General features: G+C 39.7%; 1 protein-coding gene across 1 annotated transcript in view; it reads right to left on the bottom strand.

The window, feature by feature from the left end:
* LOC122927929 (V-type proton ATPase subunit S1-like) overlaps positions 1 to 14,103 on the bottom strand; it is a 91,197-nt gene that overhangs the window by 7,624 nt on the left and 69,470 nt on the right. Inside the window, exons 7-9 of the mRNA XM_044280272.1 lie at positions 9,841 to 10,079; positions 2,943 to 2,996; positions 558 to 801 (exon numbers count right to left, since the gene is read on the bottom strand). Coding sequence (XP_044136207.1) covers positions 558 to 801; positions 2,943 to 2,996; positions 9,841 to 10,079 — 537 coding nt within the window. The remainder of the gene's footprint in view (positions 1 to 557; positions 802 to 2,942; positions 2,997 to 9,840; positions 10,080 to 14,103) is intronic.

The following is a 14,103-nucleotide window of genomic DNA, read 5'->3' as shown; positions in this document are numbered from 1 at the left end:
ACTGCTTTCTTTAAAGGGCTTGTCCAACTTATTTACTTATTTTACTAAAGTACCAGGAGCAGGTCTAATAATAAAAAAGTTCCCATCCTCTGTTGGGCTCCAATACAATGGCACCACTCATCTTTCACGTGCTGCAGCCAGTGATGTATTGTTTGGTTGCAGGGGTGACTTCCATAAACCACTGCAGTCAATCAATGGCCTCAGCTATCTTTTTTTCATAAACCGCTGAGGCCAGTGATTGGCTGCAGCCGTACATGCAACCAAACAATACATTGCTTACAGGATGACAGGGTGGCAGTGCTCAGGAAGAAAGTATTTTTTATTATTTTATATGGTCTCCAACACTTATTAAGTGAAAAAAAAAAATTGGGAAACCCTTTAATTATTTCTTATTTGTCTGATTTTTTTCCTTATTAAATATTTAATAATGTGATTATACAGTCAGAATATATTTTTGTGATGAACAAGAATAAACATTAGTAAGTATAACACCAATGACAGATAAGTGGTACTGTGCTGGTAAAATATATTTTCATGTATATTACATTTGTACTTACCTGAAACTCAGAAATGAATATTTCCCATGTTTTTGCCGCATCATTGGTAGGAACTAGTGTCTCCCCATACAAAGAACTTGTCCCTACTTGCTGGCAATGATAAGAGTACTCTGCAGGTGTTGAGGCATAAGTTGTCCTAAATGAAGCATTTCTCAGAATATCTTGATTGGGAATTAACATCACAGACTCTAACTTGAACCAGTTCCTGGCAGAGCCAGCGTAGAACATATTCGTCATGTAAAATCTAAAAAAGAAAGAAAAAATTATTATGTAGCCTGGACTTGTGAGGCACTTCTTGCTGTGTGTTTTGGGTCATTGTCATGCTGAAATGTCCACTGGTGCCCAAGGCCAGGTTTCTCTGCAGACTGCCTGATGTTGTCGTTGAGAATCCTCATGTATTGCTCTTTTTTCATGGTGCCGTTTACTGTGATTAGGTTCCCTGGTCCATTGGCTGAAAAACACCCCCAAAGCATTTGGTTCCCACCACTATGTTTCACAGTGGGGATGGTGTTCTTTGGGTTGAAGGCTTCTTCTTTTTTTACGCCAAATGAAAGAAACATCATTGTGACCAAACAATTCAATTTTTGTTTCATTTAACCATAACACAGAAGACCAGAAGTCGTCTTCTTTGTCCAGATGAGCTTTTGCAAAGGCCAAGCGAGCTTTTGTGTGCTTGGTCTGCATCCGTGGAACCCAGCAGTGGGCAGTGTCTGTTGGATTGTCTGCCTTGAGACATTGCCACCAGCAGAGCCCAGATTCACCAGATGGTGATCCTTGGATTCTTTTTCCCCTCTCTAACTATCCTCCTGGCCAGCACAGGTGTCACTTTTGGCTTCCGACCACGTCCTCTGAGATTTTCCACAGTGCGGAACATCTTGTATTTTTTTGCTCAAATGTAAATAAAAGCTGAGAAATGTTTTTTTCCCACAATAATGCCTCTTGTACATCGTTTTATTATCTTTTGGGAGACACCTCTGTCATTTACCGTTGCTGGTTGAATAAAAGTAACTTTAAGTAAAAATTTGCCAGGGGTATGAATAATTATGGGCAGCACTGTATGTTTTCTTAGAATTTTACACACATGTATAAGGCTACTTTCACACATGCGTTTGATGCGGATTCGTCTTGTATCTGCACTGATAATGCAAACGCTTGTATCCGTTCAGAATGGATCCGTTTACATTATTCTTTTTTTTAAAAGTCTAAGTCAAAACGGATCAGTCCCCATTGACTTACATTGTAAGTGAAGACGGGTTTGTTTGGCTCCGCATTGTCAGGCGGACACCAAAACGCTAAGCAAGGAAAATTAATAAACGAGAATGTTGATTTTCTCAACAGAAATGTAACTCATTATACAGTATATAAGGCTGTGAATTTGATCCTATGTATTACATTAACACTATTGTTAATTACCCTACAGTGTTAATTCAGTCTATGGAAATGCATAAGTAAAGCGCTCTGTTATGGCCAATCCAAAAAATTTATCATAAAGTTTTTTTGTTTTTTTTTTACTTTTTCTCATTTCAACCCCAGACTGCTGTACTTGTAGAAAAAAAAAACATGCTCACCTGCTCCCTGCTGCTCCATTCTGTTCCCATCAGTGGTCCTTAAGTCCCCATATGTAAACTGATGGACAGGGTCATATGCACCGCTTCAGCAAATGACTGGTCTCAGCAGTGACATGTGCCAAAGTGGAATGTCACTATTGGATCATGTGCCTTTGGGGAGATGTCACCGCTGAGGCCAGTAATTGGCTGCAGTGGTGCACATGATCCTGTCTATTCAGAAGTTTACAGACTGGGACCAGAACAAGAGATAGGGAGCCAAAATGGAGTGGCAAGAAGCAAGTGAGTATGTTTTTTTTTTTCCACAGGTCTAGCAAGCTTATGATAAAAAAAATTGGACAATCCCTTTAAGGCTTGAATTACGCATGCAGTTTTTTTTTTTTTGCCAAAGTCAGCAATGGGTCGAGTAGGAAGGACAAGTATTTCCCTGTCCTCTGGAATCAACTCCTGGCTTTGGTTCGCAAAACTTGACCATTTCCTGACACAGATTTTGTGTGGCAGGTACTACATTGTAAAGGGTGGATTTGAATATCTCTAGCATGTTTAATCCAGGCTGAATTTTTCTGCTACATGTGAATAGGCTTTCAAAAACCTCATTCACTTATATTGTACTGTACTATGTTCCAGATTTTTGATGTAGAACATCTATAACAAATCCTCTACATCCGGATATGTCCCAAAGTGGATGCCTAGACTTTTCATTTAAGAATTATGTTATTAAATGGAGTAAAAAATGTGGTGGAACAGAGCTTCTAACATTGAAGTCGTAAGATAATATAGAAAGGTGAAATATTCCTTTACAATTTAGGTCCTGGCTTACCTTACTTCTAAGGTGCGGAGTTCTTCAGTCATCAATGAATATACTATTGACAGGCTAAAATTACAATATAATGTTATTTCAAAAAATGTTCAGCAATAAAGCTGCATGTAGCATATAACAGAGAGAATATGGAACACGTTTATTATGCTGCTGTGCCATGTAGAATGACTTAATGGTTTTGACCTTTTTGGTACATTTTCCCTTTTTCTCTGTATGATTATAATAAAAAATGTACCACTGCAAATAAAATGTTATGCTTATGTCCTTAGGTCAAAGAATACCTAGTGTGCAACTTCAGTTATTTATATATATATATATATATATATATATATATACACACACACAGTGGCAAGAAAAAGTATGTGAACCCTTTGGAATGATATGGATTTCTGCACAAATTGGTCATAAAATGTGATCTGATATTCATCTAGGTCACAACAATAGACAATCAGTCTGCTTAAACTAATAGCACACAAAGAATTAAATGTTACCAAGTTTTTATTGAACAGACCATGTAAACATTCACAGAGCAGGTGGAAAAAGTATGTGAACCCTTAGACTAATGAAATCTCCAAGAGCTAATTGGAGTGAGGTGTCAGCCAACTGGAGTCCAATCAATGAGATGAGATTGGAGGTGTTGGTTACAGCTGCCCTGCCCTATAAAAAACACACACCAGTTCTGGGTTTGCTTTTCACAAGAAGCATTGCCTGATGTGAATGATGCCTCGCACAAAAGAGCTCTCAGAAGACCTACGATTAAGAATTGTTGACTTGTATAAAGCTGGAAAGGGTTATAAAAGTATCTCCAAAAGCCTTGCTGTTCATCAGTCCACAGTAAGACAAATTGTCTATAAATGGAGAAAGTTCTTCACTGCTGCTACTCTCCCTAGGAGTGGTCGTCCTGTAAAGATGACTGCAAGAGCACAGTGCAGACTGCTCAATGAGGTGAACAGCTAAAGACTTACAAAAGTCTCTGGCATATGCTAACAAATCTATGGTACGCAAAACACTAAACAAGAATGGATTTCATGGGAAGATACCACAGAGGAAGCCACTGCTGTCCAAAAAAAACATTGCTGTTCCACAGCAGTACTGGCAAAATATTCTGTGGCACAGCACACCCAACATCAAAACCTCATCCCAACTGTGAAGTATGGTGGTGGGGGCATCATGGTTTGGGGCTGCTTTGCTGCGTCAGGGCCTGGATGGATTGCTATGATTGAAGGAAAAATGAATTCCCAAGTTTATCAAGACATTTTGCAGGAGAACTTAAGGCCATCTGTCCACCAGCTGAAGCTCAACAGAAGATGGGTGTTGCAACAGGACAACGACCCAAAGCATAGAAATAAACAACAGAATGGCTTAACCCCTTAAGGACATAGGACGTACCGGTACGCCCTATTTCCCGAGTCCTTAAGGACCAAGGACGTACCGGTACGTCCTGACTTTAAAATCGGCATTCCGGCGCCGCAGGGGTTAATTTGAACAGGATGCCGGCTGAAATCATTCAGCCGGCATCCTGTTAAAACGCCAGGGGGGGTCATGTGACCCCCCCGTGTCGGCGATCGCAGCAAACCGCAGGTCAATTCAGACCTGCGGTTTGCTGCGCTTTTTGCAGTTTCTGATCCCCGCGGTCCCTGACCGCGGGGATCAGAAACTTTAGAGTGTCTAAAATCAATATAGTACACCCCCCCCTGCACCCCTGCATGATTTGATGGCGGCGGGTGGTGCAGGGGGGGTGTCGCAGGCGGTGGGGGCGTTGCGGGAGGCCGGCGGTGCGGCAGGCGGGATCGCGATCCCCCGCCCGCCTCCCATTGAATAATCGTTGGTGTACAGTGGGTATACCAGGGTGCCAGCACATTGCTGGCACCCTGGTATAAACGGCTGACATTGTTGATGCGATGTCAGCCGTTTAACCCTTTCCATACAGCGGTCCGTACGGACCGCTGTATGGAAAAGGTTACAGTAAAAGGGAGCTCCCTCCCTCTCCGATCGGGGGGCTGCTGTGCCTTTGCAGCCCCCCGATGGGAGAGGGAGAGAGCCCCCAGACAGCCCCCCCAGAGCCCCGTCCTTACCCTTCCCCGTCTGCGCAGTTCTGACCATAACTGAGCAGACGGGGAAGGTTCCCATGGCAACAGGACGCCTCTCAGGCGTCCTGCTGTCCATGGTGCTGAACAGATCTATGCTGAAAGCATAGATCTGTTCAGTGTAAGTAAAATACCGTACAGATACCTATATAGGTTCTGTACTGTATTTTACAGACATCAGACCCACTGGATCTTCAAGAACCAAGTGGGTCTGGGTCAAAAAAAATATAAAATAAGTGAAAAAAGTTAAGATAAAAAAAAAAACATTTATCACTGAATAAAAATTAAAAAAAATAAAATAAACTATACATATTAGGTATCGCCGCATCCGTAACGACCTGATCTATAAAACGGTCATGTTACTTTCCCCGCACAGTGAACGCCATAAAAAAAAAAAAAAAAAACTATGAGAAAATTGAAATTTTGCCCACCTTACTTCCCAAAAAAGGTAATAAAAGTGATCAAAAAAGTCGCATGTACGCCAAAATAGTACCAATCAAACCGTCATCTCATCCCGCAAAAAATTAGACCCTACTCAAGATAATCGCCCAAAAACTGAAAAAACTATGGCTCTTAGACTATGGAAACACTAAAACATCATTTTTTTTGTTTCAAAAATAAAATCATTGTGTAAAACCTACATAAATAAAAATAAAGTATACATATTAGGTATTGCCGCGTCCGTATCGACCGGCTCTATATAAATATCACATGACCTAACCCCTCAGGTGACCACCATAAAAAATAAAAATAATAAATTGTGCAAAAAAAGCAATTTTTTGCCATCTTACGTCACAAAAAGTGTAATAGCAAGCGATCAAAAAGTCATATGCACCCCAAAATAGTGCCAATCAAACTGTCATCTCATCCCGCAAAAAATTAGACCCTACTCAAGATAATCGCCCAAAAACTGAAAAAACTATGGCTCTCAGACTATGGAGACACTAAACAATTTTTTGGTTTTAAAAATGAAGTTATTGTATAAAACTTACATAAATAAATAAAAATTGTATACATATTAGGTATCGCTGCGTCCGTGACAACCTGCTCTATAAAATTACCACGTGATCTAACCTGTCAGATGAATGTTGTAAATAACAAAAAAAAACGTGCCAAAAAAGCTATTTCTTGTTACCTTGCCGCACAAAAAGTGTAATATAGAGCAACCAAAAATCATATCTACCCTGAACTAGTACCAACAATACTGCCACCCTATTCCGTACTTTCTAAAATGGGGTCACTTTTTTGGAGTTTCTACTCTAGGGGTGCATCAGGGGGGCTTCAAATAGGACATGGTGTCAAAAAAACCAGTCCAGCAAAATCTGCCTTCCAAAAACCGTATGGCATTCCTTTCCTTCTGCGCCCTGCCGTGTGCCTGAACAGCAGTTTACGACCACATATGAGGTGTTTCTGTAAACTACAGAATCAGGGCCATAAATAATGAGTTTTGTTTGGCTGTTAACCCTTGCTTTGTAACTGGAAAAAAAATATTAAAATGGAAAATCTGCCAAAAAAGTGAAATTTTGAAATTGTATCTCTATTTTCCATTAAATCTTGTGCAACACCTAAAGGGTTAACAAAGTTTGTAAAATCAGTTTGAATACCTTGAGGGGTGTAGTTTCTTAGATTGGGTAACTTTTATGGAGTTTCTACTCTAGGGGTGCATCAGGGGGGCTTCAAATGGGACATGGTGTCAAAAAACCAGTCCAGCAAAATCTGCCTTCCAAAAACCGTATGGCATTCCTTTCCTTCTGCGCCCTGTTGTGTGCCCATACAGCGGTCTACAGCCACATATGAGGTGTTTCTGTAAACTACAGAATCAGGGCCATAAATAATGAGTTTTGTTTGGCTGTTAACCCTTGCTTTGTAACTGGAAAAAAAATATTAAAATGGAAAATCTGCCAAAAAAGTGAAATTTTGAAATTGTATCTCTATTTTCCATTAAATCTTGTGCAACACCTAAAGGGTTAACAAAGTTTGTAAAATCAGTTTGAATACCTTGAGGGGTGTAGTTTCTTAGATGGGGTCACTTTTATGGAGTTTCTACTCTAGGGGTGCATCAGGGGGCTTCAAATGGGACATGGTGTCAAAAAAACTGTCCAGCAAAATCTGGCTTCCAAAAACCATACGGCGCACCTTTCACTCTACGCCCCGCTGTGTGGCCGTACAGTAGTTTACGGCCACATATGGGGTGTTTCTGTAAACAGCAGAGTCAGGGCAATAAAGATACAGTCTTGTTTTGCTGTTAACCCTTGCTTTGTTAGTACAAAAAATGGGTTAAAATTGAAAATTAGGCAAAAAAATGAAATTCTCAAATTTCATCCCCATTTGCCAATAACTCTTGTGCAACACCTAAAGGGTTAACGGAGTTTGTAAAATCAGTTTTGAATACCTTGAGGGGTGTAGTTTATAGAATGGGGTCATTTTTGGGCGTTTTCTATTATGTAAGCCTTGCAAAGTGACTTCAGACCTGTAGTGGTCCCTAAAAATTGGGTTTTTGTAAATTTCTGAAAAATTTCAAGATTTGCTTCTAAACTTCTAAGCCTTGTAACATCCCCAAAAAATAAAATATCATTCCCAAAATAATTCAAACATGAAGTAGACATATGGGGAATGTTAAGTCATCACAATTTTTGGGGGTATTACTATGTATTACAGAAGTAGAGAAACTGAAACTTTGAAATTTGCTAATTTTTCCAAATTTTTGGTAAATTAGGTATTTTATTATGCAAAAAAATTAATTTTTTTGACTTTATTTTACCAGTGTCATGAAGTACAATATGTGACGAAAAAACAATCTCAGAATGGCCTGTATAAGTAAAAGCGTTTTAAAGTTATCAGCACTTAAAGTGACACTGGTCAGATTTGCAAAAAATGGCCTGGTCCTTAAGGTGAAAATGAGCCTGGTCCTTAAGGGGTTAAACAAAAGAAAATACGCCTTCTGAGTGGCCCAGACAGAGTCCTGACCTTAACTCGATTGAGATGCTGTGGCATGACCTCAAGATAGCGATTCACACCAGACATCCCAAGAATATTGCTGAACTGAAACAGTGTTGTAAAGAGGAATGGTCAAGAATTACTCCTGACCGTTGTGCACATCTGATCTGCAACTAAAGGAAACGTTTGGTTGAAGTTATTGCTGCCAAAGGAGGTTCAACCAGTTATTAAATCCAAGGGTTCACATACTTTTTCCACCTGCTCTGTGAATGTTTACATGGTATGTTCAATAAAAACATGGTAACATTTAATTCTTTGTGTGTTATTAGTTTAAGCAGACTGTGATTGTCTATTGTTGTGACTTAGATGAAGATCAGATCACATTTTATGACCAATTTGTGCAGAAATCCATATCATTCCAAATTCAAATACTTTTTCTTGCAACTGTGTGTGTGTGTGTGTGTGTGTGTATGTGTGTGTGTATATATATATATATATATATATATATATATATATATATATATATAATGTAAAAACTACTGGCAGCACCACCTTGGAAGCAAATGAAGGCGGGTGCAAAGTCCAAGTACGGTAACTGGATCTTACCCACTTGTAGACAATGGAAAAAAATTGGACAGCACTCCAGACGGTTTCTTCAGTAAAACAACAGGTATTGTTTATTCACCCATGTGGTGGCAGCAAAAAAGCTTTTTGCTGCCACCACATGGGTGAATAAACACTACCTGTTGTTTTACTGAAGAAACCGTCTGGAGTGCTATCCGATTTTTTTTTTTTCCATTATATATATATAACACTATCTGTCCTCTGCTAGATTTTGACAAGTTTCATAGATTATATTTGCTAATATGCTAACATAAAATCACAGTGTACAATATTAACAAGAATATTAGAGTATTCTGCCTGTCATATTCAAAGTATTGTTTCTTTTCTGCTGCCTTTCTTTTCTTGATCCATGGCTCCGTTGCCAAGATATCTCCTTTTTTATAACATGCAAATTAGGCCTTTGGTGTAATGAGGGCATCTCCCTTGTTGCTTTGGTTGACATGGACAGGCAGTTTCAATGTAATCTCACCTGCCCCTATCTTCCCAATCATTCACATATTGGCTCCTGTGCAGTGCAGCCTGGTGCAGTACAGTCCAATATGTGAACGATCGGCATATAGACAGGGATTATGTCATTACTGCCTGGCCCTGTCATTCAAAGCAGCAAGGGAGGCACCACCAAAAAGAATTGGTGGGTGCAACGAAAACAACGGTGACGCCCTTGCTGCATCAAATGTATAATTTGCATAACGAGATAAAAGGTGATATCTCAGAAACAAAGCCACATGATAAGCCATGATGATAAAAAATAAAATAAAGCAGAATTATAGTTTGGTGAACTTCAGCTATCTGTCAAAGGCCTTGATTTCATAGAGAAGTCGCTCCTGATAGACCCCCTTTATGTTGGTGTCAAATTGCAAGTCACTATTCTAGTTTAATACAGAACAGAGTAAAATATTTCATGTGTCACTGCTTAACGTTTCCAGGCATCCATTTAGTTTTTTAGGCCTGTTTCACACTAACGGTAAAAGAGATCGGGCAGGCTGTTCCAGTTGGGAACAGCCTGTCTGATCCGTCCTACCCGGGCACAGCCGGCAATCCGGCCCTATTGACTATGATGGGGTATGGGGGAGATCAAGCCTCAACCCGGCAAATACGCTCAGGAGCAGCTGTACAAAAACTGCCATGTGCAGCGGTATTTGTCTGGTGGCTTCTTGGCATATTTGTGAAACAGCCCTTATCGTTGTTGTAACGTAAATGAATAAGTTTATCTGTGCCATAAATAGGTAGTCTAAAATGCTTATACTTACGTGGTATTTGTATCAGAGCATTCCGATGAACCGGTGTCTGCCGAGGGTTCTTCAAATGTAACATTTGTCAAATCAAGTTGCAGGGAATTGTTAACTGTGATGACAAATTTATTTGCATAAAGCAAGATACAAGTGACGTCTGACCCATTTGTCACATTTAGTGGAGAATAAGAAATTGAGGTATCCGTTGCCAGAAGCTCTCGTCCCTTTTTATAAACTGTGTCGAAAGTTTTAACATCCTATGATAAAATAATACACATTTTCAATCAGTTCTTCAAATCACTGGCATAAACATTTTTGCTTTACTTTTGAGCTCAGTGTATCCAAAAAGTACTGTTATTTATCAAAAGGGTTTAATAATAAATGTAATAAATAATAAATTTTAATAAGGCAAGGAGATGAGGAGACAGTATGTTGTGGAGAGATTTGGAGAAATCCTCTGGATAGGCCATCACTATCAGAATGGCAGACAAGGCTGTAAAACCCCTGTAATAGCAGGAAGAAATGAGCATTATTAAAGGCACACTACTATTACATTTTTTTATCACATATTAAAGGGGCTATCCAGGAAATGATATTGATTAATTATCCTCTGGACTGGTCATCAATATCACATTGGTGGGGGTCCAACTCCCGGCACCTCTGCCAATCAGCTGTTTCGGAAAGCACTGTACATTACATAGAGGCTATACTTGGTATTTCAGCTCCACCCCATAGACTTGAATAGTGCTGAGCTACAACTAGGCCATGTTACCAATGTACATTAATGTCACAAGGCCTAGAAAGAGGTCGTGGCACTCACGGAGCGCCAGGCCTCTTTTAACAGCTAATGGATATTGATGACCTATTCTGAGGACAGGTCATCAATATCTTTTCCCAGATAACTTTAACAGTCTATATGTGAATATTCAATGTCATTTTTCCATTCACTCAGACCAGAGAGGGAAGGGGGATGAATGACTCAAATAGAGCATCACACTCATACGTGCAAGTCCCTTATCAAGAGAACAATACAGCTGTCATACTATCTTCTTAATTCTACACATACTATTATCATTAAATCAAACTACAGCTGCAGCCCAGCAAATTAGAGTTTTATGCAATGTTGCAGAGTGCAGTAAAAAATTAAGAGAGGGGAAGTATATAGGAAACTTCTAATTATTTTTTATCCATTCCTTGCAGTCGACATTCAAATGTAATAAAATGGCCCATGTAGCCTGACAGGTTAAAACTGCTGAGGAAAATCTGAAAGATTTGGATGCTGATTGCTATTTCATAACTGCTCACTGAACTGCAATGATTTAAATAATTTATAACATTTCATTGTAGGACACAATAACATTAGGAATTTTCTGAATCAAAGTTATGTTTTAAATTAGATATAAAACGTTAATAAATATCTAACTAAAATTGGAAAACTATCATCTCAGATGACATTATTTCTTAAATACAGGGCCTAAGACAACAACCACAAAAACAGTAAAGAGGTATCAAGAGGTAGGTTAATCAAATAGGGCAGGGGGAAGAAGGAGAATACTTTCCCTGATACCGAAGACTAATACCTGTTCATGGAGTAGCAACTTGATGGTGGATGTGACCTGCATCTGCCATCATATACATCGTATCACAGGGCAATACAATATTACTATTGCAAGCAAAATGGGTAAGTACAGTGTCCAGTTCAATTATATCACAGATCCCACTATATTAAGACTTAACTTTTAATAGACAATTAAAAACATCTCAAAACAAACAATCCATTGGGGGATACTAACTCAGATTGCCAACCATGTAGACCAAAAATGATGGTAGGGCCTAAGTGGAATATAGGAAAGGGGGGAAGGGGAGGCAAAGGTCAGAAAATATGGCCAACCTCTCCCTACAATATCACCTAGACCCCTATTTTTCTGACTTACGCCTCCCCCCTTTCCTATACCCTACTTGTGCCCTATCATATTTTTCCTCCCATTATCTGCATGGTGTGTTATCTGAGTTAATATTCCCCAATGAATTGTTTGTTTTGAAAATAATTTAATTGTCTATTAATCTCTTCACGACATCTGACGTATACAGTACAGACCAAAAGTTTGGACACACCTTCTCATTCAAAGAGTTTTCTTTATTTTGATGACTATGAAAATTGTAGATTCACACTGAATGCATCAAAACTATGAATTGACACATTAGGAATTATATACATAACAAAAAAGTGTGAAACAACTGAAAATATGTCATATTCTAGGTTCTTCAAAGTAGCCACCTTTTGCTTTGATTACTGCTTTGCACACTCTAGGCATTCTCTTGATGAGCTTCAAGAGGTAGTCACCTGAAATGGTTTTCACTTCACAGGTGTGCCCTGTCAGGTTTATTAAGTGGGATTTCTTGCCTTATAAATGGGGTTGGGACCATCAGTTGCGTTGTGGAGAAGTCAGGTGGATACACAGCTGATAGTCCTACTGAATAGACTGTTCGAATTTGTATTATGGCAAGAAAAAAGCAGCTAAGTAAAGAAAAACGAGTGGCCATCATTACTTTAAGAAATGAAGGTCAGTCAGTCCGAAAAATTGGGAAAACTTTGAAAGCGTCCCCAAGTGCAGTCACAAAAACCATCAAGCGCTACAAAGAAACTGGCTCACATGCGGACTGCCCCAGGAAAGGAAGACCAAGAGTCAACTCTGCTGCGGAGGATAAGTTCAATCGAGTCACCAGCCTCAGAAATCGCAGGTTAACAGCAGCTCAGATTAGAGACCAGGTCAATACCACACAGAGTTCTAGCAGCAGACACATCTCTAGAACAACTGTTAAGAGGAGACTGTGTGAATCAGGTCTTCATGGTAGAATATCTGCTAGGAAACCACTGCTAAGGACAGGCAACAAGCAGAAGAGACTTGTTTGGGCTAAAGAACACAAGGAATGGACATTAGACCACTGGAAATCTGTGCTTTGGTCTGATGAGTCCAAATTTGAGATCTTTGGTTCCAACCACCGTGTCTTTGTGCGACACAGAAAAGGTGAACGGATGGACTCTACATGCCTGGATCCCACCGTGAAGCATGGAGGAGGAGGTATGATGGTGTGGGGGTGCTTTCCTGGTGACACTGTTGGGGATTTATTCAAAATTGAAGGCATACTGAACCAGCATGACTACCACAGCATCTTGCAGTGGCATGCTATTCCATCCAGTTTGCGTTTAGTTGGACCATCATTTATTTTTCAACAGGACAATGACCCCAAACACACCTCCAGGCTGTGTAAGGGCTATTTGACCATGAAGGAGAGTGATGGGGTGCTGCGCCAGATGACCTAGCCTCCACAGTCACCGGACCTGAACCCAATCGAGATGGTTTGGGGTGAGCTGAACCGCAGAGTGAAGGCAAAAGGGCCAACAAGTGCTAAGCATCTCTGGGAACTCCTTCAAGACTGTTGGAAGACCATTTTAGGTGACTACCTCTTGAAGCTCATCAAGAGAATGCCAAGAGTGTGCAAAGCAGTAATCAAAGCAAAAGGTGGCTACTTTGAAGAACCTAGAATATGACATATTTCCAGTTGTTTCACACTTTTTTGGTATGTATATAATTCCACATGTGTTAATTCATAGTTTTGATGCCTTCAGTGTGAATCTACAATTTTCATAGTCATGAAAATAAAAAAAACTCTTTGAATGAGAAGGTGTGTCCAAACTTTACTGTATGTACGTCGGATGTCAGGTCTTTAAAGATGGCGTCTGCTCCGGAGCGGCTAATGTCGACTATTGGCTATAATGCCAATTACTGATGTTGAACCCCTCTGATGCTGTGGTCACATATGACCACAGCATCTGAGAATCCGGAAGCAAGCGCTTAATGGGCAGGAACGCCTCTCCATGACTTAGATCAGGGAAGGCATTTCTTTAAAGGAATGAGTCTGAGCCTGTACTAGGCTTCCAGGCTCATTACTTGTATGTTAAAATTCAGGCCTGCAGGAGGCAGCACTGAATTATAATATAGCTATTTCTGTATAGGATAATGGCGAAATGACCCTATTGCAATCTGATGATTGCATGCTGTGGTCCATTTGAAAACCTAAAAAAAGTTAGAAAAAAAGAAAAGGATTGAAAATAAAAAAATATATAAAACTTCAAATCACTTCCCTTTTCCCCAAAATAAAAATACTTAAACAATGAAAAAATCAACATCATTGGCATAGCCCCATGCAAAAATGGCTGTACAATTAAAATATAAAAATATCATCCCATACAGTGAAAGGCATAGCTCCCTAAAAAAG

The sequence above is a fragment of the Bufo gargarizans genome, chromosome 2 (assembly GCF_014858855.1).
Source record: "Bufo gargarizans isolate SCDJY-AF-19 chromosome 2, ASM1485885v1, whole genome shotgun sequence".
In the NCBI taxonomy this organism is placed as follows: domain Eukaryota; kingdom Metazoa; phylum Chordata; class Amphibia; order Anura; family Bufonidae; genus Bufo; species Bufo gargarizans.
The sequence above is the reverse complement of the archived record's forward strand: the minus strand, read 5'-3'. Positions and strand labels throughout refer to the sequence as shown.